The sequence below is a fragment of the Phocoena phocoena genome, chromosome 2 (assembly GCF_963924675.1).
Source record: "Phocoena phocoena chromosome 2, mPhoPho1.1, whole genome shotgun sequence".
Lineage (NCBI taxonomy): Eukaryota > Metazoa > Chordata > Mammalia > Artiodactyla > Phocoenidae > Phocoena > Phocoena phocoena.
In genome coordinates, this window is record NC_089220.1 from 40,954,998 (window position 1) to 40,980,553 (window position 25,556).

At 35.6% G+C, this 25,556-nt stretch overlaps 1 protein-coding gene across 1 annotated transcript in view; it reads right to left on the minus strand.

Annotated features, from left to right (window-relative positions):
• LRRC9 (leucine rich repeat containing 9) overlaps positions 1-25,556 on the minus strand; it is a 96,945-nt gene that overhangs the window by 32,686 nt on the left and 38,703 nt on the right. Inside the window, exons 16-23 of the mRNA XM_065872633.1 lie at positions 24,066-24,185; positions 15,152-15,343; positions 13,778-13,903; positions 11,496-11,630; positions 10,291-10,468; positions 7,992-8,212; positions 6,940-7,062; positions 2,535-2,665 (exon numbers count right to left, since the gene is read on the minus strand). Coding sequence (XP_065728705.1) covers positions 2,535-2,665; positions 6,940-7,062; positions 7,992-8,212; positions 10,291-10,468; positions 11,496-11,630; positions 13,778-13,903; positions 15,152-15,343; positions 24,066-24,185 — 1,226 coding nt within the window. The remainder of the gene's footprint in view (positions 1-2,534; positions 2,666-6,939; positions 7,063-7,991; positions 8,213-10,290; positions 10,469-11,495; positions 11,631-13,777; positions 13,904-15,151; positions 15,344-24,065; positions 24,186-25,556) is intronic.

Below are 25,556 nucleotides of genomic sequence, written 5' to 3' on the forward strand. Positions count from 1 at the left end.
AGATTATATTCCATTTATATTTGTTATAAAATTTTGGCTATATTCCCTGTGTTGTACAGTATATCCTTGTGGCTTATTTATTTTATACATAGTAGTTTGTACCTCTTAATCTCCTACCCTTATCTTGTCTCACCCCCTTCCTTCTCCCCACTAGTAACCACTAGTTTGTTCTCTGTATCTGTGAGTCTTTTTTGTTATATTCATAGTTTATTTTTTACATATAAGTAATATCATACAGTATTTGTCTATCTCTGTCTGACATATTTCACTTAGCATGATACCCTCCACGTCCATTCATGTTGTTGAAAATAGCAAAAACAAAATTTCCTGCTTTTTTGTGGCTGAGTACTATTCCATTTTATATGTATATACCACATCTTCTTTATTCATCTGTTTATGGTCACTTAGGTTTCTTCCATATCTTGGCAATTGTAAATAATGTTGCTATGAACATTGGGGTGCATGTATCTTTTTTGAATTAGTGTTTTCATTTTTTCCCAGGAGTGGAATTGCTGGGTCACATGGTAGTTCTATTTTTAGTTTTTTTGAGAAACCATACTGTTTTTCTTAGTGGCTGTACCAATTTACATTCCTACCAACAGTATATGAGAGTTCCTTTTTCTCCACATCCTTGCCAACATTTGTTATTTGTGGTTTTTTTGATGATAGCAATTCTGGCAAGTGTGAGATGATATCTCATTGTGTTTTTTGTTTGTTTGTTTGTTTTTTGTGGTAAGCGGGCCTCTCACTGTTGTGGCCTCTCCCGTTGTGGAGCACAGGCTCCAGACGCGCAGGCTCAACGGCCATGGCTCACAGGCCCAGCTGCTCCACGGCATGTGGGATCCTCCCGGACCAGGGCACGAACCCGTGTCCCCTACATCAGCAGGCGGACTCTCAACCACTGCGCCACCAGGGAAGCCCTCATTGTGGTTTTAATTTGCATTTCTCTGATGGTAAACGATGTTGAGCATCTTTTCATGTGCCTGTTGGCTATCTGTATGTCTTCTTTGGAAAATGTCAATTCAGATCTCTTCTGCCCATTTTTAATCAGGTTGGTTGTTGTTTTTTTTTTTGATGTTGAATTGTATGGTCTGTTTATATATTTTGGATATTAACTTCTTGTTGGTCATATATTTAATTTGCAAATACTTTTTCACATTCAGTAGGTTGTCCTTTCATTTTGTTGATGGTTTCCTTGGCTGTGCAAAAGCCTACCACACCTTTAAACAAATCCTCACCCCTAAAGTTATAATTATGACATACTTTATACATTAAAAGTCATTTATTCTTTTGACATGTTTTCATTAGTTTATTTCCTAAGTGCAGACAATATGTTTGGAAAGGCTACAACAAATATGAAAGTCACTGTCTGTGTCCTCAAGAAATGGGATTCAGAAAAACTATAATAAAAAAGGAAGGGCCTTCTATGTTGTACAAAGAGATTTAAAATTTTATTCTGTAGACAGTGGAAAGACATTGAACAATGTTGAGAAGGGAAGTGATCTGATAAAACTTGCATCTTAGAAGGCGGTATGGATAATAGATGGATTTGCAGGTAAGGTTGTATAAGACAAAAAAACAATAGTTTCTATATTAGTTAATTCCCCAACCTAGGACGAGGCCAATGACTATGGAAAGAAGGGGGGAACTATGACACATACTTAAGACACAGACTCTATAGAATGTAGTGATTAATTAAAAACGGAGGACAAGGGCTTCCCTGGTGGCACAGTGGTTGGGGGTCTGCCTGCCGATGCAGGGCACACAGGTTCATGCCCCGGTCCGGGAGGATCCCACGTGCCGCGGAGCGGCTGGGCCCGTGCGCCGTGGCCACTGAACCTGCGCGTCCGGAGTCTGTGCTCCGCAACGGGAGAGGCCGCAGCGGTGAGAGGCCCGCGTACCACAAATAAAAAAACAAACAAACAAACAAACAAAAATGGAGGACAAAGGAGAGAGAGTGGACTCTAGATTTTTTGCTTGGGCGACAACAGGTGAATGTTGTTTCCTAGATGCTATCTAGAGAGCAATCGAATATTCAAATTAGGAGGCTAGATTTGGGGCAAATTAGGGGGTCATCGTCATAAATTAAAACTATGGCTAAAGATGTCTGCCTGTGAAGAGTGCAGAATAGAAAAAAAAGAGAAACGGATTTATTAAACAGGAGGACAATGATAACATTCATGAGAACAGCATCAGAGGAATGGTGGCAGTGGTAGCCAGAGAGCATTGGATTAGAGTGATACAATGTGAGGAGCAAACCTAGTATGTTCTAATTTTAAAAGCTTGATTGTAAAAGAAAAGGGAAATATAAGGTCTTAGAAAGAGATTGATGACATTTTTAATCATAGTGTGTGATAATAAAAGTTATTAATGCAATTCAAAGATGGTAAAGTTAGTATGAGATTGTGAAGTAGTGTAGATGATTTTCTGAATTACTGGTTATATTTGGATAAGATGTATAAATTATAAACCTTAGAAAGATAATAATAACTATATATTATAATATCAAATAGCATAGAATAAAATGATTGTACCTGATGGATGATGAAGTCCAATTTAGTTCTTGCATTTGGGTGAAGTTTGAATGTCCTTGTCGTTCAGCAATCATGTCAGAAGTAAGTCTGCCACCAAACAAATCTTTTGCACACTCAATCTCTGGTGGTTCCTGTATATGAGGATATTTAGAAAGTGAGGTTCTCTCTTACAGATGACTAAATGACATTAATTCTTTGGTTCCAGGTCAAAAGGGAATAGCCTCATTTCTCCCTATTTCCTACTAAGTACAGCTAAACCCTCGGATATTATATATAAAATAAATATAGGAGACTGAAAGGTGCAGAGAAGAAGGCAGACCACCTAGGGACCTTGGGACCTGAGGAATGACACTGTGGTGAGTCCTCTGGTGTGTTACTGAGATAATAATAAGAAACCTTCATCTACTGTTCCTGGCCTGGCCATATGGTCAGGCAGGAAGGAGGGCAATGGAAACCTGACCTATTAAAAGGATGCCCATATGGGGCACAGCCCTATGGAAATTTGAGGTGTGCATTAAAGTAGGACACATTGATGCCCATCTGAACTCTCTTCCCATTTTGGAAGGTGATTGGAATCAACAAGCAGATATGCCCATATGCTCACTTAAGGTGGCCACCTGGGTCTATAAAATAGGTGGACATTGGGGGTCTACAGCAGTGCAGAGATGGGCTGAATCTAGACATATTCCTCTTGCACCCTCTGAGGCACTAAATGCCAATAAGAACTGTTCTGTCTGCCAGCAAAAGAGACAGAGACTGCAGATGGCTATGTGGCAGATTTCCCTGTGGGAAGGCCCTGAATAGAGCTGGCAAGTCAGACTGAGGCTGGTAGCCCTGGGGGACTACAAATGGGTCTTGACAGGAATAGATACTGACTCTGGACTGGGATTTGCTTACCCAGTGTAAATGCAAATGCACATAATGCTATAAAAGAACTGGAACAGAAGATATTGCACCAATCTGCACAGTTGACTTATTTCTTCAGACCAAGGAACACACTGAACAGCCCATAATGTCTAACAGTGGGCAGAAAGATATCCCCCTCAGAGTAGTAGTTCAATAGAGAACTAGAATGGGCAATTAAAACATTGGTTGTCTAAAATGGGGGGGAGATAAAAGCATGAAGGGCTGGCTTAAATACCTTCCTAAGAGTGCTCATACTCAGTGTGAACATGAATGGGGCTAAAGGAGGGTCCCCGCTGGATAGACTTCTGTTTTTCTGGTGAATCTGGGGGATGGGGCAAGGATGCTGATAGGACTATGCAATTCTTGTGAAAGAAGGATGATGCTGGTATAACCATTATATTTTTTCTTTCATTCTTCCTCACATCACCTCAAGTTTTTTTTCTACCTGATGCAGTGGCCACAGGACCACAGCTACAACTACAAATACTGGAAACAGGGATAATTCCTAAGCGAGAAACTATGTTTTTAAGCCTTTTGTCAGGATTCCTAAAGGTCTGATGGGGGTAGGTTTTACCTTCACCCCATCCGGCAAAACTGGGGTTAACAGTGAATGTATCTGTATTTCCTGGTGGCAAAAATAGCCCACTAGTTTTGCACCTATATAACCTTGTCCTATCTGAAGCGGGGTGGACTGAGGGGAGGTATATGCTAGACTAGACCAGCACAGTGGCCGAATCTAATATCCCTTCCAAAGGTGGAAAAGTATGGGTGTAAATGGAGAGAACAGGGAAGGGCACTTACAGGTAAAGGAATTAATAAATAGGTTATGTAATGAGGAAATCCAATATTATATTACCTCAAAAGGGGTTCAGAGCAAGAGATGATATTGTCTCAGTTCAATTATATCAGATGCCTGAAGAAAGGATTAAGCTATGTGTTTTGAGACCACTCCTGCTTTTGGAACCTGACAAAGTCTCCAATGGAAACCTGCAAATCTGAGTGGCCTCACTGTGAGAGACATTTCTATATGATTATGGACTGGATAATTACTGAATAGGATTACAGTAATATTCCAATATATTTTGAATTTTCTGATCATTTTGCTGTAAAGGATCTGTGTTCAAAGGCCAGAGCATGAGCTGTGATATTGTGATTTATAATAAGAAACCTATATTTGGTCTTTGTCTACTGTTCCTGGCACACAGCTCCTCAAACCCTCATAATTTCCTATATAAGAGCCGTAGGGGCATCTTTTATTATAATATTTGGTTTTTTGTTTTTGGTTTCTGAAATAGGTCCAGAGCCATAAAGGTGAAAGGACTGTGTTGCTATTTATGACAAGCTCCTTTCAACCAGTCTGAGTATCTTAACAAGATGACTTTTGGAAAGTCCTTAAGAATGGGGGCTGGTTGCCAGGGGCAGCAACCATGATTAGAGGGTTGGAACTTCCAGTACCACTCCCTTACTTCCTGGTATGATTATATATCCATGGAGCCTTGGGCACAGAGTGAGGCTCAGCTGTCCATGCTTTACCATTAAAAAGTCATGTCACTTGGAATGTCATTTAAATTCTCTGGAGTTCTTTGCGCTCATTCATAAAATAAAGGATTTAGACTATGTCATTTCTAAAGTCCAGGTCCATTTACCTCTCAAACACTCTAGGATTATATTGCTCTTCTACTTCCCTCTGTGTCTACTTTTGGTGGCTTCTTTTCCTCTTTACATTTCCTAAATGGAAGTATTAAAGGCTCACTTGGATTTCTTTACTTTCTTTACTCTCTTTCCTTAGTCAATGTTATATCCTTTTGGTTTTAATTATCAGCTTTCTTCGTGTGTCTAACACTAATCATCTTATTCCTGAAACTGCTTTTCTTCCTGTAATCATATTTCTGTTATGATATCTCTTAGTGGAATAGACTCAAGTCTTGTAGACATCTTTTATTCTTCCATTTCCTCGTCCTTCAAATTTAATTGGTTGCCAAGTTCTGTCAATTCTTCCCAGTATTTCTCCTACCTTTCAGCTCTCCATTTTTAAAACCACTTCCCCTTGGTTTATTTCAGTTTCTCATTACCTCACATGTAGACCACGCTAATAGCCTCCTATTGGTTTTTCATCAATCATTTTAAACACTGCTGTTAAATTTCCTAATATATGGTTTTCAATATGTTATTCCCCAATTCAAAAATCTTCAATGCCTGCCCATTACCTCTCAATTAAAGTCTAAATTATTCAATCTAGTCTTCATGTCCATTATTAATTCATATATTTATATTCTATCTCATTCCACAAAGAATTTATGGCAGCTTACAGGAGGAACATATAATCAAATAGTAAAATGCAAATAATAAATAGTGAAGATCAAGACTGAGAATGATGTAAGTTAAATAGATCAAAGGTGGGGATAGGGACAGATAGACCATAAGTCCTACAGGGTTTCTGTCATTAAACCATAAATGTGGCCCTGAGCTTTTAGGTAGTCAAAGTGAAAAGGAAAATAGTTTAAAAATACTCATTGTCAGTGAGGAGAGCATAACTTTTCCTCAGGGGGGAAAGGTTTTCCTACACTGACTTCTAAAAGCACTTTCTCAGGTGGCCCTTCAAATGAGGGCACAGAGAGATAGGAAGGATAAGATACTCAACACCACCATTGGAGCACATACAGTACTAGTTTCATGAGACTGTTTTTTAAAACGTCCCTCAATGAAAGCCAACACCTAAATAAAACCCAGTATACAAGATTCTAAAGAATTGTTTGTGTTTGGGGGAGAATAATTTTGATTCTTCATTCTGAGAAGGGCCCTGAAAAAAATCAGGGTTAGAATTAGTAATCTTCTCAGAGCACCTCAAAGTCCCAAATAATCATGAACTATCTCTCAGTTTCCTAGAAATTTGATGAGTTTTATTGTCTGACAGGGGCTAGGCAATGTTACACAAGGAACCTTTTTATTCTTCACCCATTTGTTTTGCACTTATCCTGTTACATGGAAATAAGGAGCCCTGTATGAACTTACTAGTTATAGAATCCAAGTTTCCAAATATTGCTTTCATATTCAGTCCTATGTTCTGTGTTATTTTTTACACAGTATAAAAAGTTATTTTTTACTAGTATAGTTTACTAGTAATGTTGACATACCATTTTTTGGTTCAAATATGTTTTTCTTAAATCTTAACAACTGTATTTTTCCAGGTAACAGGAAGCTGTTTTTAGGCCCAAGAGGACGGTAGGGGTCCAGGGCAGTTTCTCCTATCCTGTCTCATAAATTTGTTAGGCACTGAATTCAGTGGGTGCAAATGTATGCAGCATCTTCCCTCCCAGACTGCCTCAATTTAAACAATTAAAACCCAGATCTAAAATGTGCTTTGGAGACCTAGATTTTAATAAGCATAATAAGTTTGGGTAACATACTAGTGATAAAGCAACATTCAAAATGATTATGGCCTATGGATATATTAATATGAAGCCTGGACCAAATGCTATGAGTCAATAAAACAACTTACAATTGAGATTCCATCCAGAGCTTTCAGTTCTGGAAGATGAAATATTACAAACAACCGGTAGTTTTCTTGATTCCATACAATAATGTTTCCATACATGTCTAGAATGACCAGATTGCATAAACCCTGGTAATAAAAATACATACATTTAAAGTGATATACATATATATCTCACTCTAACAAGTTTTTTTCCCCTTAAGAGTTTAATCATCCTTGCATTTTAATATTAAATTACTCTATCATTTCATAGTGATTTGAGTGCTTTTAAGTATGCTGCTGTTTAGTGCAAGCGTTATACTTTCATACTGTTAAGGTCTAATTTTGTGCGGTATTTCAGTGGTCTATATTATATGATCAGAATCCCTTTTTGGATGCTGGTGCTAAATGTATTACCCATGATAAAGACTTGCAAAGAAATTTAGCAAAGTTTAAAACATATACTTTGCTTATGGAATAATGATCTGTTAAATAGTATGTGTGTATACAGATACAACAGTGAAATGAAACAATGAAAAACAGTCTTCTGATGAGGGATAAAACTGAAGTGCTTCTGCCTTGTAAGAGAGTAGCAGAATTCATCTTAAGGGAAAATGTGCTTCCTTATTAGATAAGACGTTTGTTGTGAAGGAAGGGCCCTGAGTAGATATGGATGGGAGAGGTTAAGACAAGAGGGAGTAAAACTAATCCTCATCTATAATGTAAAATGGTTTGTTTTGTTGCTGTTTTTGATTAGGTTGACTCTGCAGCTCTAGAAGTAGTTGTATTGGGGGAATACAATGAGGATAAGGCTGCAAGTAAGGAAAGATAGGAAATGGACATAAGTTTTTGGTAGGAGATAAAGCCCTAGCAATATGGTATCAGCAAAAGGAAAGAGGCCACTGCAAGTCCCAATGGTAGGAAATGGCCATCAAATACATTTTTCTTGATTTTTATTTTCTTCCTTACATTTTTCTATATTTTCCAAATTCTGTACAGTGAACATGCATTACTTTCATAGTATAAAGAAATAAGAAAATATTTAGAAAACCAAAAACATTAGTACTCCAGATAGTCACCTTTAAATTGTAGATCTCCTGATTGAGAGCAATATAGTTATTGCCTATGTATAATTCAATTAGTGTAAAAGCTTTTTGTAAACCACTCAATGAAGTGATTTTGTTGTTCTCAAGAGAAAGGGAATGAAGATGAAGCATGTTATCAAAAGTATGCTTTTCCAAACCAGTGAGGAGATTATTATTTATGCTGAGGCGGGTTAATTTAGTCAGCTTGGAAATGCCTAGAAAAATAAGCAAATTCAAGAAAAGATTCAGACAGCACTGAAAGGTTAATTTAAAAAGTACCTGGCTGGTTGTTTTACTGTTTCTCTTTTTCTAAGTTCAAACGGCTTTACAGATTTCATAGTATTAACCATCATTGTTTTTCCTTTTGTTAAAGAAGAATAGAATGTGTACTAGATAATATATTAAATTCCAATTTTGGAAGTAGACTTATTTTTTTTAGGTGTTAAGGGAAGGTATTGTATAGGAAATACTGAATTAAGCTTTCAAATAACCTTTAAATTATGTAATTAATTAAGGTTTTCACCATCACAATAATATAAAGCTCTACTTTACAAAGCTCAAAATAATCACCAACCCCCATTGTAAAACATTAAGGGTAAGGAACTAGAATACAACACTCTGGAAAGTATTCCTTACTGTGCCATCATTTGTATTAAAAAGAACCTAATTCTACCTTTGTATGCTTGAAAGTAGTCTAAGACAGAACTTTAGAAAATGCTTCCTCTCACCACAATCTAACCCCCTATGTACATTACGTGCTGTAGACACTTTATAACTGTAGGTAGGACGGTGCAGTTGACAGATAAGAACTCTGGAGTCAGAGCTGGTTTCAAATGTTGGTTTCACACTAGATTTGGGACCATAGGTAAATTATGTAAAATTATGTAACCTCTGAGACAAATTTTCTTCATCCATGAAATGGATATACTGAAATCTACTTCTAACAGTTATGGAATTAAACGGAATGGCATTTGAAAAGTATCAGTTATAACTTTTGGCAAATAAATAATCAGTCCTCAATAAATTTTATTTATGCACCCCTTTCACACCAGCCTTTATCATGGGACTATGAAATGCTGAAAGCAAATCAATCTAGGGCAAGTTAGGATGTAGTATCAAAGCAAAAATCCTTAAATGCATATTAAGCCTATCTATGTTTGGAAAAAAGAAGATAAATATCTGTTAAAGTTTAGTGGGGTAGCTATGTTTGAAAAGTGGGTATAGGGAAAATACAGGTTGAAGGAGTCTTCCCTTCAATAGGCTTATGGAGGGGAATAAAAAGGAAATAGGGTTCTCAATTGTTACATACATAGCAAAATTAACACCCTATTGTATGGGAATGGAGACTAGTGATAGTTGTAAACACAGATGCCTGACCTACACCTCTGCCCCCCCTCACTGTTTAGTTAGCTAAAATGTACAGAGGAAGGCCTGTGGATCTATATACTCAATAAGTATCCTAAGTGATTCTTATGATCAAGCAATTTTTAGAAACTATTGTTAACAGCCATTAAAATGAAGTATAACAAATGTTATACATGCTGTTTTTAATACTTGCTTTTGCATATGTAATTTTTTAAAGTAAAATTTTCTATTTTATGAAAAAGGTAGTACACACATGCTAAAAACAATTCAAAAGCTAATAAAGTGTAAATTAAGTCTCTTTCCCAGGCATGATTTTCAATTCCTACCTTCTCTCCTTGACAAGGACAGCCTTGTTACCAAAATGCACATCCAGAAATGTATTATACCTAGATAAGTATGCATGATATGTGTGTGTGTACACTTATGCAGGCATTAATAAAGCTGCTTAATTTGTACTTGTATGTGGATCCCAGTAAAAGTTTATATAGTACATCTGATTTTCAACCTCCAGTGAATAAAATGTTCATTTTGTTAAAAGTCTTCAAATTTCCAAATGTAACCTTAATTCCATATTTTGAAAAATGAACTGAGCTGCTTTATCTTTTTCAAAAGCACACCTCATTCTTTCATTTATTTACTCAATGGTACAGATTTTGAACACTGACTAGTTTGTAATGTGCTAAGTTTGGTAATAGATGGTAAACACTGGTTAAGAGAGGGGAGGGAAGGCAGCTAGTTGGGCTCATTATATATAGCAGTCAGTCACAGATCCCACTAAAGAGGTGTTTAGAGTACTCTACTCCAAACCTTCTTGGAAATTCTCTGAAGACCTTCCTCTTCAGAAATTCTATCCTCAGTGTTATGCACTTTTTGCTCTTGTTAATTAGACATTCATATTTTAAGACTTTAGAATTCTCTAATACCTTACCTTCTATCTTTGAGATGCAGTTTCCATCTAATGTGAGCTCTTCCAGGTTAACACAAGATTCCAAGCCTTCCATTTTAGTGAGATTATTGTTGCTGAATGATGCCCACTTCAAATTTTCCAATTTTTCTAAATTTGTGATTTCAAAAAGATGTTGCCCATCTAAATTTAAGGCAGTTATCTGTAGAATAATTCATATTAATTGTTGCTTCTGGATGACATCAATAACTTCAATGTTATAAGATAAAAAGGCTAATGAAATAATTCAAATGTGGTAAGTAACATAAAAAGTCTTCTAGGAACTAAAGATATTGCAAAGCTCTTAGTTTACAGAAAAGTAAAATTTGACAAGATTATAACTCAGAGGAACTTATATGGTATTACAGACACTGAGCTGTGCCAGTCAGATTCCCAGCAGTGAAGGACTTGTCCCAGTTGCTGCAAGTGCTGTTGGCAGAAAGCCTTCAACTGTCAGTCCCTTCAGGGACAGCATCAGCAGCAGAGAGCTGCCTTGTCCAAGGTCATGCTCCTTCCCAGCTTGGCCCACATCCAATGATGAAAGGAAAGAAAGGCCTGGCCATCTCAGCCCAACTTGGGACAGATTTAAAGGGCCATTCTAATTTCACAACTCCCTGTGGGGTCAGCTAAGACTATCACACAGCCGGCATCACAACTAAATATCTATGTATATTCTGTAATAAAAAGAATGCCACTAATATCTTCCATTTTCAAGGGTCAGATTCTCTTAGCCCAGTTTCTATCTTTGGCAAGAGGTAAAAGGGTGCTTCTTGAGCAAGAAGCTGCTAGTGCTCCATAACTTTTCCCTTAGCCTTGGCTGAATTCTGACCAGTTCCCCCATTCCCTTGCCAGGATTCTTGATCCCTTTTACCTTGCCATCCAAACTTTTGGCTTGGTCTCTGGCTCTGAGCTTTAAAGTTTTCTTGCTTATTTTGATATATTCTCAGAATCTACCCTTTGGTTTTGCAGTGTACCTTTATCCTAAATTTCCTGTTCTGTAGTGACCACTGCTGAGTTCTAGCCCCTGTGACATAACTACTCATGACTTGACTTCTCTTTTACTTTTAATTTGGCTCTTCCAGTTTTCTGCCCGTTATCTATCTATGCCCTCGTTATATACAAAGGCCAAAGCTGACTAAAAAATCAATTGAAATTAAATTTTTATATTAGGTTTAATAAATTGTCTTTACCTTCAAGTACCAGTTTCCACTCAGATGTGAATGTGGTCCTAACTTTGAAATCTGTGTCAGAATTTTGGCAGAAGGCCATATACTAAGAATCCGTGATCTCTCCTCTTTAGTACTAGAATGCCGTAAGAGAGATAACTAATAAAACGAAAAACACATAAACGAAATAGCACAGAGAGGTCCATATATATATAGTTAAAAGAATTGTTTCCTAGATGAGCGGCCCAATGAGTACTTTTAAAATATGACATTTTGTTTACCTTAAAATGTTTTCAGTATCTGGATATACTTTATATATCTCACTCATTTTTTTGTTTTAACAGACATTTAACCACAAAATAATATTTATAAAACTATGAAAGGATTATTATAAAACAAACACCATATAATCCATCATGAAACCAGTTTAAGAGCCAGAATATTCCTACTACCCTAGAAGCTCCCTGGGTGCCCCATCCTAATCTTTTTTTCTCTCCTTCTCCTTGGAAGCCATCACTCATCTCAAGTGAATCAATTCCCTAAGAAGCAATCAAATGACCTCAAATTTTGTATCTACCATACTTTCTTTCTTTATAGACTTATGTTTATATCCATAAATAAAATATTAGCCTTATACATATTCAAACTTTATGTAAATTGAATATGTTTATATTCTTCTATGACTTGCTTTTTTGCTCAGCATTATATCCATGAGATTCTTCTATGCTTCTTCCTGTAGCTATAGTTCATTCATATGTCATTGCTATATAATATTTCCTTATCAATTCTCCCATCAATGAACATTGAGCTGATTTCAGTTTTTTGCTATTATAAGCATTGCTGTCATAAATATTCTTCTGCATGATTCTTGGTATATATATGCAAGAGTTTCTTTCGAGTATATAACTTGCTAGGTTTAGGGTATGTATATATTTAGCTTTACTAGATAGGGCCAATTTGTTATCCAAGATGGTTGTACCAATTGTAACCTTTACTTCAAACCTTTGCTAAAACTTGATATTGTCAAGGGTTTTTTTCCCCCCAATAGTGGCCATAAATTGGTAGATCATTTAAGTTTTAATGTTTATTTTCTTGAGTATTAATGTGGTAGAGCATCTTTTCCTAAGTTGTTTGGCTGTTCTGATTTCCTCTCCAGTGAAGTGTCTGTTTAAATGTTTTGCTCAGTTTTCTGTTTGATTGGTTGTCTTTTTCCTGATATGTTTTGGATATATAAAGAATATTTTTTGTCAGATGTGTTTCAAATTTCTTTTCCCAGTATATAGCTTGTCTTTTCACTTTCTGCCCTTTGAGGAATAGATGTATTAATTTTAACATAGACAAATCTAATCTTTTATAGTATATGCTCTTTGTTTCTTGCATAATAAATTCTTCCCTCATTCAAGGTTATAATGATAATCTCTGATCTTTTCTTCTAAAACATTTTTGGTTTTGCTTTTTGTAGTGAAAGCCTTAATGCACTTGTTCCAGTGCCTTTTATTGACTAGCTCCCTGATCTGTACAGGCAGCTCTGTTATTTATCAAGTTTCCAGGTATGTGTGGGTCTACACTGGGTCTTTATACTCTGTTGTATTGGTCTATTTGTCTAACTCTGACAATTCCACATTGTCTTACAGGATTTTAGTAAGTTTTGATTTCTGGTAGGATAAATCCCCAACTCTTCTTCAGGAGTTAATTATATTCTTATCAACAAAAGGGTTTCTTTCCTTCACTTTGAACAGATACAAAATTAAACATTACATTAAGGAATTAATATTCAAATATTCCACAAAAAGTAAATAGCTAGATAACTAGAGTGGAGATATTTAGGATGTTGAAACTACTTTGGCCAAAGTAGCGTTCTTAATCTGGATAATATAGGTATTTCCCCTTCCCCAAGTTAATAGGTTTTGTTTTCTTTCAGCCAGACACATAAAATATCAATACTAGGTAAATAATTTACTAAATGCTTTCTCAAGGCCTCGAAGCTTACCTTATCCACAGAAAGTTGCTTATTTTCATGTAGGTTCTAAAGGACTCTGGTGAGTTCAGGTTGACTAGGAAAAAAACAGTTACCCTAGAGGTATTTTGGGGGTAGTGTGCAGGGATGAGAATCCATACAACCAGTTGGTATTTAAATGGAATACATTTAAACAGAAAAAAAATTCAAGTGATATGATTGTTATGGACTGATTTTTTTATTAGCATGCTAAGAGAGAATATAAAATCTCAATAACAAAATAAGAGTATGGGAAATACTATTTGTATATTCTAAATAGAACAAGAAATATTAAACAGTAAAATCCAACCTGAGTAATCTTTGTCCCAGAAATAAATTTCATAGCTGCTGTTGCTTCTTCTTCAGAAATAAGGACTCCATCTAACTGAGTAAGAGTCTTTAATCTGCCAATAACACTCAGTCTTAATGTGGCTGGCTTGGGAAAAATACCAAAAGTTAATTTTTACAAAATATTACATGTGCTATGACATGGAAAGGAGTTCTTTGTTCCTTCCCACATAATTCAAATTATGCATCTCCTACTTTATTATATTTGTCTAAAAATAAAGGCTTAATTCTTTAAATAATAGTTGAAATTAAATTATATTTAAGAATTAATCTTTTTTGTTTGAAGGTGGATAGTTCTACTCTTGTGAAGAGAGAAAATCCCACAGGCTGTTGAAAAGTGACTGTGGTGAAAAGTGTTCACAGAACAACTGCAGTGCCTCCTGTTTATCTATATCAGCATTTAGCTAGTCAGCTCCATGGGTGATCCAATACAGATCTTCAGCTCTTGACATTTAATTTGGCAACAGGGCTATAGCTGTACTGTGATCATTCAGGAAGTCTGATTTGGCAAAAGAAAAATATTCTTCAATTTTACTGAGCTAAAAAGGAGAAATACAATAGTATAAACATCATAATACGGCCAATTTAATAGAACCAATCATGCTTTAGTCCCTTTTAAAAATGTTGAACACAGTCTATATACATTTTTGAAAAGCAAGGAAAGGAATAGTCTTGAAATTATAAACTTGGGGCTTATTTTAAATACTTGGAGATACTCTTCAATATAATCATTGAATACTGAAATTTCTTAGCATGAATCTACATATTTTTGTGCTGAGAAAGAATAGCGTTCAATCAAATTTCCTTTTATAACAGAACATAAATAAGACTTTATAATTCAGGTTCATCAGGGAATGTGAGGCATAGGAACCAAGAATAATAGAATACAGTGAGAGAAACATACTATTGTTAATTTAAAAGTAAACATGCTTTTGTTAATTTTTCCCCCTTTAATAGTATGTTTCTCTCACTGTATTCTATTATTCTTGGTTCCTATGCCTCATTACAGTAGAGTTCTAGCATGCTGAGCTATACTGCACTATGAAAATTCTCTGAAGGCGTGCAAATGGCAGTGACATCTAACACTTTTAAAACCACAATACTCTTAAACTATTAGAGGTTGCAAAGAAAGTCTGATGTGAAATTAAGGACTTTTCTTATAGTAACATTTTATTCACTTGATCACTACACTAAATTCAACTTATGAAATACTTAAGGGAATTCTAGCGAGACAAAGATAGTTTGCCTATTTCTGGCTATTCTTGAATAGTAGTGAGAAAACAGCTTTGAAATAAAAATGATTGTTTGCTTTTTTATAAACATTTCTGTTTCATACCTTTTGCCATGGATTATGTCGAATATCCAGAGTGAGAAGGCTTGTGGTGTGTTTGCATAACATATTTATTTCATCGCCAGATTTTTTCAGTTGATTCCAGCTCAAGTCTAAGTGCTTAAGTTTCATCAGACCTCTAAATCCCTCAAGAGTTATCACATGGTTATGGCTTGCATCCAAATATTCAAGGTTATACTGCAACACATACAAATAGAAGTGATGCTAGTTATACTGCAGCAATGGTATCAACGTACATATTTTCCTAGTCATTTTCTCTTAATTCTCACTTCAGCCTTTTAACATAGAGTGGCAATGTTTGTTTTCATGGAGGAGAAGGCAAAGAGAAACTGGCAAGATAATTGTCTCCAACAAACAAAGAATTACATTTCTTATATCTAGGCTTCTAGTTTATACAATTGAACTCATGGCCTGGTTAAAAAAGTTTCGTCTTCAGAGGCAGAAACTAAACATATTCCATTCTATAATTTCCTTTTTTAGAAGTACATGATTTTTTTTTTTTTTTTTTTTTTTTTGCGGTACACGGGCCTCTCACTGCTGTGGCCTCTCCCGTTGAGGAGCACAGGCTCCGGACGTGCAGGCTCAGCAGCCATGGCTCACGGGCCCAGCCAGTCCGTGGCATGTGGGATCTTCCCGGACCGAGGAACGAACCCGTGTCCCCTGCATCAGCAGGCGGACTCTCAACCACTGCGCCACCAGGGAAGCCCTATATTTTTTCTTATATAAAACATATTATTCTGTTATATAGAATTTTGTACCCTTCTAACATATTCACACACCATTAAGTATTCTTCAAAATGATTTTTCATGGGGCTTCGCTGGTGACACAGTGGTTTAGAGTCCGCCTGTCAATGTGGGGGACATGGGCTCCAGCCCTGATCTGGGAAGGTCCCACATGCCACGGAGCAACTAAGCCCGTGTGTCACAACTACTGAGCCTTCACTCTAGAGCCCACATGCCACAACTACAGAAGCCCATGCACCTAGAGCCCATGCTCCATGACAAGAGAGGCCACTGCAGTGAGAAGCCCACACACTGCAATGAAGAGTAGGCCCTGCTCGCTGCAACTAGAGAAAGCCCGCGCACAGCAACCAAGGCCCAATGCCACCAAAACTAAATAAATAAAATAAATAAATTTATTTTTAAAAATGATTTTTAATGATTGCATAGTTTTCTAATATGTGAATTATTAGTATTGTTTTAAACATTTCATTATGGGCATTTATGTGGCTTCTAATGGTTGTCAACACTGCAACAAATGTCCATGGTCATAATACTTTAACTGAGACACCAATATATTTTCAGAAAAGGTTTTTAGGAATAAGATTACTGGTTTTAAGGATTTCTGTATTGTTAAGACTCTTGATAAATGTTGCCAAATAGTTTTAAGGAAGTTTGTACCAGTTTTTTCTTCCAGCAATGGAATTTGAGAATGCTCATTTCCTTAAATACCCACCAAACCACCTGCCTTATTTTAATTTACATTATTATCAGTGAAGTTGCACATCTTTTCCATGTGTTTATATTAGACATTTAAAAATTTTTTTTGTTTGTTGTGTTTCTCATCTTTGGCCATTTATATATTCAGATCTTTATTTTACATATTTGTAAGAAGTCTTTAATTTGTTACTTCTATTTGTTGCAAACAAAATTTTCTTTTAAAGTATATACGAACTCAGACCCAGAACAAGAAAGAGATAAAGAGTACTTGAAGAAAATATTTTGCAACATATTTTTTAAAATAAAAATAATATTACTATAAATTAAAAATAAACTTGATTTCTTTACAGTTTAAAACAAACAATTGTTTGAATTCACCATAGAATTAGTCACTGCTTATATAATGCATAGTTCGTATTGTTGGAATAGCGTCTATTATAGTGACTCAGGTTTCAAGAGTTGAGTGTTCAGATCATTAAAATATAAAAAATTTCTGGAAATCAAATATTGTTACTGACTTTTTAATCTCATAAGTAAGAAAAGTAAAAAAAATCCTATAATTTACTATGATTATAATTTCTTGAACAAAAGGATATTTGGCAGTAAAAAAGTATTAAGGATATAATTTTAGAACAGCCTTTTAAATTAAATTAATTTAGATTTATAAAAATTTACTATATGGCCCATCTTCTCCCATTTTTCATCAAAAAGTGGTTAAAAACTTGTCCCAAATTCCAGCACTTGCATGCAGACTAGCATTTGTGAATCATGCATCATATAAAGATAACTGCCTTCTTTCCTTGAAAATAGGAGTGGGATCTTCACTTTTTTATATTCCCAGAATATAAAACAGACTCCATACACTCCATAAATATTCAAGGAATAATATTTTCAGTTTTGTAGCAGAGTTTTGTGTTTTAACATTTCTTGTGCTTCAGTTTAAATCTTTTGTAAGTTACAGTACAATGTAGCCCAACTTACAAATATTAAAACCCACAAGACCTCTTTAAAATATTTTAGGGGTAATAGTTCAATCTCTGAATGTAGATTAGCTGTCTCAAGGCATTAGAAACACTTTAACAATAAATTTCTCATTGGAAAAGATAAGACAGAAGTACTATTTCCATAAAAAATTAGGCCCATAATCTATGAAAGTTGAAAATAGCCATACATATTTGTCTTTCCTTGGCCAATTCTGACTATGGTGTAACTATTTTCAGAGAAAAATAAATCTGTTCCTATTCCTTTTGCTTGGATACTCTCCTTTTCTGATAGTTCAGCTGAGTGAATGACAGGCATACAGCTTATGCCATTTCAATTTACCTTATGTGGATGTCTTATTTAGATTTTTAAAAACTCTACAAAAACTATATAGTGTATTTCCACCATTTATGAAGCCCAGGTCTTCCATTATGTAAACAGTCACAGATTGGGTATTTTGACTCACAAGGCAAAGCCAGGGTGATGAACACATAGTAACAATATGTTTACTTTCTGCAACCTAGTAGAACTAATGCCTAGCATGCAAGATGGGTATGGAAACTCTCCATGTTAGAGACACACTTAAGGAAAATGATAGTAAAATGAGAGGCAAATTAAAAAACTTAGAAGACAATAGGAATAACAGGTGAGTGATTAAATTAGATCATAGCCTTTTATGATGCTGAGATAAATATAATTAATATTAAACACACATACAAAGTTGATTACTGTAGAATATAGAGGCTAGGCAGCATAGGTGTTCAATCTCTCTGAATCCCCACATAAAAAGAGAGTTAAAAATAAGACCAAATTCTATGGACAACATTTATAACAAAGCTACATAACAAGGTAGCCCCGTCAGTCTCAAAGAAGTTGGTGGGGATAAACCACCAACAACCACAAGACCTACATGGTGTCCAGGTCTATGAGAGAGGAAGAAGGAAGCATCAGGGCAGCATCTGATGGACCCGAGAATAAGAGAGCCCCAAAATAGCCAACCAATATTCAGTGGAAGGTATGAGGGCCAACTGAATACAGCAGTTGAAAGTGGGAGGAGTTTTGCCCTCTTTGATACCAGGTGAGTGCATGGGACCTACAGTAAAAAGGTCTGAAGGGGATGGAGCAGTCTAGCCCCTATGAATCTTCAAACTGCCCCACCAGGGCCCCCTTACAGACTGAATCTTTCTTGGAGAAGAAACTGCTGGGCTAAATAAAAATTAAACAGGACAAGGACAAAAAAGGCAAGTAAAAGAGAAAGTTCAAACTGAAGTGGAAGAAGGAAATAGAGCCAGGAAATTTCAGAAAATAAGTGCTACAGTTTTTAAACAGTACATATAAACAGCAGAAGAGGGAGATCTGTGAAATTAGAAAAGTTTTCCCAAACCCCACTTTTGTTTTAAAAGTTAAGAACTAATTTCACTGGAAAATGAGCAGCAAAAAAGTATTAAGGTCAAATCCCAGATAAAGCTGTGAGAGTGTATGTGTGTGCGTGTGTGTGTGTGTGTGTGTGTGTGTGTGTAAGACAGAGAGAGAGAGAAATATTGCTATATTGCTGCAAGCAATAAAAGTATACCAGAAATATATGCCCAAGAAACATGTCATAACCATAAACCTATTACTTCAGAACAAGCAAAAAGATTTAAGAATGATACAAGATACAAAACAACAACATAAATCTGGATTAGAAAAACTCAGAAATGAAATGAAAGAACCCAGAAAAGAATTCGAAATAAAATAATAAAAGCATTTCAGAAATGAAGATTATACTAGTCAAAGACAAAAGACGTAAACACAACAAATAATGCCTTAAGATAAATAGAAGGTGAAAAAGATGAAAATTTTAAAAATTAAATCAATTTAAAATCTAAATGGAGAGATAAAAAGGACTCAAGAGAAAGTGACAAATAGTGAAGATAGGTAAAGATTCAACATATGGATAATGGGAGTTCCTAAAGAAGAGAACCAACGAAAGGAAACAGAAAAATTGCTAAAAACCTCCAGTTCAAAAAAATAAAAGAAAAAATGATTTTAATCTACATTTTGGTAAAGCATACTGTGAATCCGAAATATTGACCCAGAACAACCAAGCCTGTGACGTACAAGGGAAAAAATTATACATTCTCATCAGACTTTTCTACCGCAACACTTTATGCCAGAAGAAAATGAAATAACATTTAAGATGCCCAAGAAAAGAAATTGTAAGCCAAGGATTTTATATCTAATAAAACTGCCTTTAAGTATAAAGGACATAGATAAATTATTATCAACATTCAGTAACTGAAGGGATACTGTTTCCATAAGCCCTTCCTGAGGAATCTATAATAGAATATTTTTCAGACAATCAAAATGTTTGATACCACCCTAAGAACTGGTGATACACAATTACCAATGAACTAAAAGGAAGAGTGTACAGAATGTAAGGGCTACATGCTCTAACAAAGTGGATATAGTATGATAATTTTAATTATTTTTTAAAATAGAGAAGAATGAAAAGAACATACACAAAATTTAAAAACTTTCCAGTAACATGTTGATGAGAGTATCATTCTGAGACTTTTGTGTGTGTAATAGGGGATAAAACAAATGAGTGATTATTAAATATCCTAATTCTATCACCTTGTATCCCTGAGAATCAGGATTATTGGTGTGGGAAAAAAAGATACAGATGTAAGTAACAGAGAAAGGTTAAGTTAAATGATTTGCAGTCTTAAATTCGAATTGGAAGTATCAATATAAATTCATGAGGTTAGTTTTACTTGCACATATACCACACACACACACACACACACACACACACCCCTCCCCCACAACAAATTCTGTCCAATGGAAAGACCTAGAAACAATGACCAACCCAGATTGTGGCCCTTAAATACCACTTCTCTAAAAGAAACCAGGGCTCCTTGAAGAAATAGTTGATCCCATGTCTGCAACAGAAAAATACATAAAATGTGTATGGAACATCTTTCATACCAGGCGGCAAAGAAGCTATCACAGACTACTAGGGTCATGGCAAAAGGAGCTAACCTTATGATGCTTCCACTGGCTAAGGATGAGAAAATTTGAGCTTCAATCATGATAGTAATTGCAGTAAATTGAATATCATCAAATATGTTTAAGTCCTTGCATTCCTAATGATATTAAAACTAAAAAAGTATTGCTTATCTTTGGGAATTCATAAGGAACTAATTCATTATCTTCAAAGTTGGTAAATAAAAGCAAATAAACATCTATTCTGCATTTTCTATATGAATGGCCCTACTGGGTATCCAAATAATAGATAAGGGGAAACGTCTCTATGTAAAAGTGTTCCAATTAATAAATGAAAAAGAAATTCTAGAATAAGAATGTTGCTATTTTGTAATCTCCAATGAATTAATAGATACAGGCATTAATAATGGCTCCTAGAATCAGAAAAGTGAGACAACTAGACATTATGTGTCCCTGTAGTCTCACCAGAGGAATGGAACCAGAGTCTGATCCAATCTCTGGATCCAGTTGCCAATTTGTAGAAAATCTGGAGGGTGGAGGGCATGTAGGGTGTATCATAGGTAAGCAAATTGGCAGGGTCTGGACTGTGGGAAACTCTGGTTTTGAAGGTCGAAGTATTTCTACAGATAAACAGTGGGGAGCAGAAGGGGATAGAAGGGAAACTTAAAAGAGACTTAAAAAATACAGTACATTAAAAAAAAAAGGGAAAACCAAATTTCTGTGCTAGGGATACACATTTGGGGTGATGGAACTATAGGGGAAAAAGAGCAGGGAGAGGATAACTATTAGCAGTCAGGATAATGATTTCTTGAAGGAATGGGGCATATAGAAGGGGTTTATGCTGTAGGTGGCAAAGTTTTACTTCTTGACCTGGACGCTAGTTAACAAGCATGTTCACCTTATAATAATTTACTAAACCACTTGTTTGTAGTATGTAGTTTTCAGTATCTGTGTTTTATTTTACATACAGCATCTCCTCTCTCTGAACATCCGAAGATCCTTACAGTCATTTTTAGAGACATGTTTATACACTGGATTCTTAATGTCTGAGGGGTCTATATCTAGCTAGCTACATTTACTAGTTCTAAAATTTGAAATTACCACTTGGGCATAAAATTTGTCCAGTTCCCTTACCTGTAAAATAACTGTGGTAATAGTCATCCAATAAGCAGGCTGTGAGGCTATGATGATGAAAGAAATCTTGGTATTAAAGAACAACAAAGCTACATTGCAAGTACATGCTGGGCAGCTGGCTAAGCTCATTCACCTTGCATGACTTAAGAGCTTAGTCTTTAAATCTGTGCCTAAGCAAAATTATAGTGCCTGTTCTAACCTTTGGAACTGCAAGCAAATCATTAGAAGAAAATTAAACAAAAATGCCCCAAATTTATATATAGTCCTGGGACCTCTATTAAACTACCTTCTTTCCTCAGTTGCATACCAAACCCAAGGGAATTCTATTAAAAACGACTTTGGCCTTGCAGTTAAGTCCTTAATCCATTTTGCATGTGGCTGTCCAGTTTCCCAACACCATTAAAATTCCTAGAAGAAATATAGGCAGTATGCTCTTTTATGTCGGTCTTAGCAATGTCTTTCTAGATATGTCTCCTAAACAAAAGCAAAAATAAACAAATGGGACTACACCAAACTATAAAGCTTCTGTACAGCAAAGGAAACCATCAACAAAATGAAAAGACAACCTACTGAATTGGAGAAGATATTTGCAAATCATATATCTGATAAGGGCTGATATCCAAAATATATTAAAAAACTCATTCAACTCAACAACAAAAAAACCCAAACAACCCAATTTTAAAAATGGGCACAGGAGCTTTTTCCAAAGAAGACATACAGATGGCCAACAGGCGCATGAAAAGATGTTCATCACTAATTATTAGGGGAACACAAATCAAAACCACGAGATATCACCTCATGCCTATTAGAATAGCTATTATCAAAAAGGCAAGAATTAAAAAGAGGATGTGGAGAAAAGTAAACCCTCATACACTGTTGGTGAGAATGTAAATTGGTGCAGCCACTATGAAAAACAGTATGGAGATTCCTCAAAAATTAAGAATAGAACCACCATATGATCCAGCTTTTCTACTTCTATTTATCTGAAGAGTACAAAAAACACTAATTCAAAATATGCACCCCTATGTTCATAGCATCATTATTTACAATTGCCAAGATATGGAAGCAACCCAATTGTCCATCAACAGATGAATGGATAAAGAAGATGTGGTACATATATACAATGGAATATTACTCAGACATAAAAAAGATGAAATCTTGCCATTTGCAACAACATGGATGGACTTGGAGAGTATTATGCTAAGTGAAATAAGTCAGACAAAGACAAATACTGTATGATATCACTTGTATGTGGAATAAAAAAACCAAAATAAATGAACAAACCAAACTAAATAAAAACAAACATATAGATAAAAGGAACACAGTAGTGATTACCAGAGGGGAAGTAGGGTGGAGGGAGGGCAAAATGGGTAAAGATGGTCAACTGTATGGTGATACATATAAACTAAACTTTTGGTGGTGAGAGCACTGTAGTATATACAGAAGTTGAAATATAATATTGTACACACTTTTATAAACTTATATAATGTCATAAACCTCAATTAAAAAAAAAGGACTTTGGCTTAGAAAAAGAAAAAAGGAAGAGGGTTTAATACTAAAATCTAAGGCCAATAAGCAAAGCAGCAACTCTCACCACAGTCGCAGAAGTAGCAGTACAAGGGCCTTGACATGGTTGCAAGGAGATAGAGAATGAGCAAGACCTGAGAATGATGATATATTCTGAAAATGTATGTCAGTGACTTGGGACCTATGGAAACAGGGGATGCTGGGTTGGAGTTCTGGAACCCATATGTAATTATTTTTGTTATATGACATATAACAGGGAAAACAAAAGCCAGATAAGATCCATACCTGGGTGTACATGTGTATTACTGTATTTGTCCTTGATTTATAAGAAGGCAAACACAAATCAAACAAGATCTATGTGTGTGATGAGGGTAGAAAGGACAAGGCAGAGAGAAAGAGAACTAACCATATGGATAATGAACAGATAGGAAGACTTGACAACATTAGCTGCGAAGTGGTAAACTAGAAAGTGAAGAAGAAATAAAGACTCACAATAAGGAGAAAAAAAAAAGAGTGAGAAAAAAAGACCAGAAGAAATTGGAAATGACACTTTATAAATGCCATTTTAAAAAACAGGTCTGGAGTAATTTTACATTTTTTTCAAGTAGCTAGAAATCAGATATGACCACAGGTGTATATTTGGTTTGTAAACAGAATCTAAATCTAAGGCCTATTTTAGAGAAAGTAACATACTATATATATAGTTTATGTATGTTTTGTTCCTGAATTGGGCTGTTAATATGGTATATATGAGGTCTAAATTACAAAAATAATTTATTCATTAAATTATTTTATTTTACTTAAATAATTTCAAAAAGACAGTTCTTACCAGGTGGTATACATCATCTAAACAAGTAAATTCATTAAAGCTGATATTAAGTTTTCGAAGTCCTGTTAACTTGGAGAGATCTCTCAATTTACTCAAGCTGTTTCCATGTAGATTCAGACTCTGAAGTAAAATAAAATGTAAATAAAAAACAAGACAGATTATATCCTAATTATAGCTATTTAAATAACATTAAGAGAGAGCCAATGAGAAAAAAATATAATTTTGAAAGTATAGTCTGATTTTATAATATGATTTTAAAAGGTATAGTTTCTAATAGCATTGCATCTGGTTCTTGATTAATTTGATCTTCCACTTGCTCTAAGTTTATCAATAATCGGCATGAAATTCTTTTTAGAAAATGGCTAAATATTTTGTTGTGATATTCATTAGGGCAGACCTATTTTTCAGGCTAGTGAACAGTGTAGGCCCTAAAGATTTTGGGTATTGGCTAGGTCGCCTCACAAAAGAAAGGATGGCAAGGATACACCCTGAGTACAGGAAACCATATGAGGGCACTGGACTAAGGAAGAAAGGCTGAGGGTGTTAAAGTGGGAGACACAACATCAAAGAAGGAATTGGGAGAGTGTCTAAGACAGTTTCTACATCAGAATTTGGCCTAGATTTTCCCTGCCCATTTGATCCTGGGCTGTATAAAAATGAATGTTATGGGCTTCCCTGGTGGCGCAGTGGTTGAGAGTCCGCCTGCCGATGCAGCGGACACGGGTTCGTGCCCCGGTCTGGGAAGATCCCACATGCCGTGGAGCAGCTGGGCCCGTGAGCCATGGCCGCTGAGCCGGCGCGTCCGGAGCCTATGCTCCGCAACGGGAGAGGCCACAACAGTGAGAGGCCCGCGTACCGCAAAAAAAAAAAAAAAAAAAAGAATGTTACTATATTTTTATATTTAGGGGAAACCCTGATGTCTACATAATTTTTCTCTTTAAACTATACCATTGTTAATGGTATCAAATGAAGATTTATGCATAGTCTACAAAATAAATAGTGGCACAAGAAAATGTCAATATAATTGACCACCTTATTCACAACAAATGGGTATCATGATAAAATCAGGTATCTACCTCCCAACCCTCTTCACTTACCACCACCATCTTATACCCTATTATACTGTGGACATAACTAAATTCCTGGCAGGGAGAAACAATTGAATGTCAAATAGTTATCAAAACTTTGCTAAAATTAAGAAGGGCCAATTTATGCAGACTAGTTTACAGGTCACACATGACAGATTCTACAGATAACTTACACTTAACATGTTCACAATTGAATTCATCATCTTCTCTTATCTGCTTGGCAGTCCATATTTTCAATCCTGATTAAGAGTTTCACCATCTAACAGATATTGTTGATGATCAATTTCCCCTCTTTTCTATATACATTTGATTCTAGAAATGTTTCTTAAATCAACTGCTCCATACCATCACCACTACAGTGCCTTAGTTCAGACTATTATTTGTCCTTTGGACTACTACAATA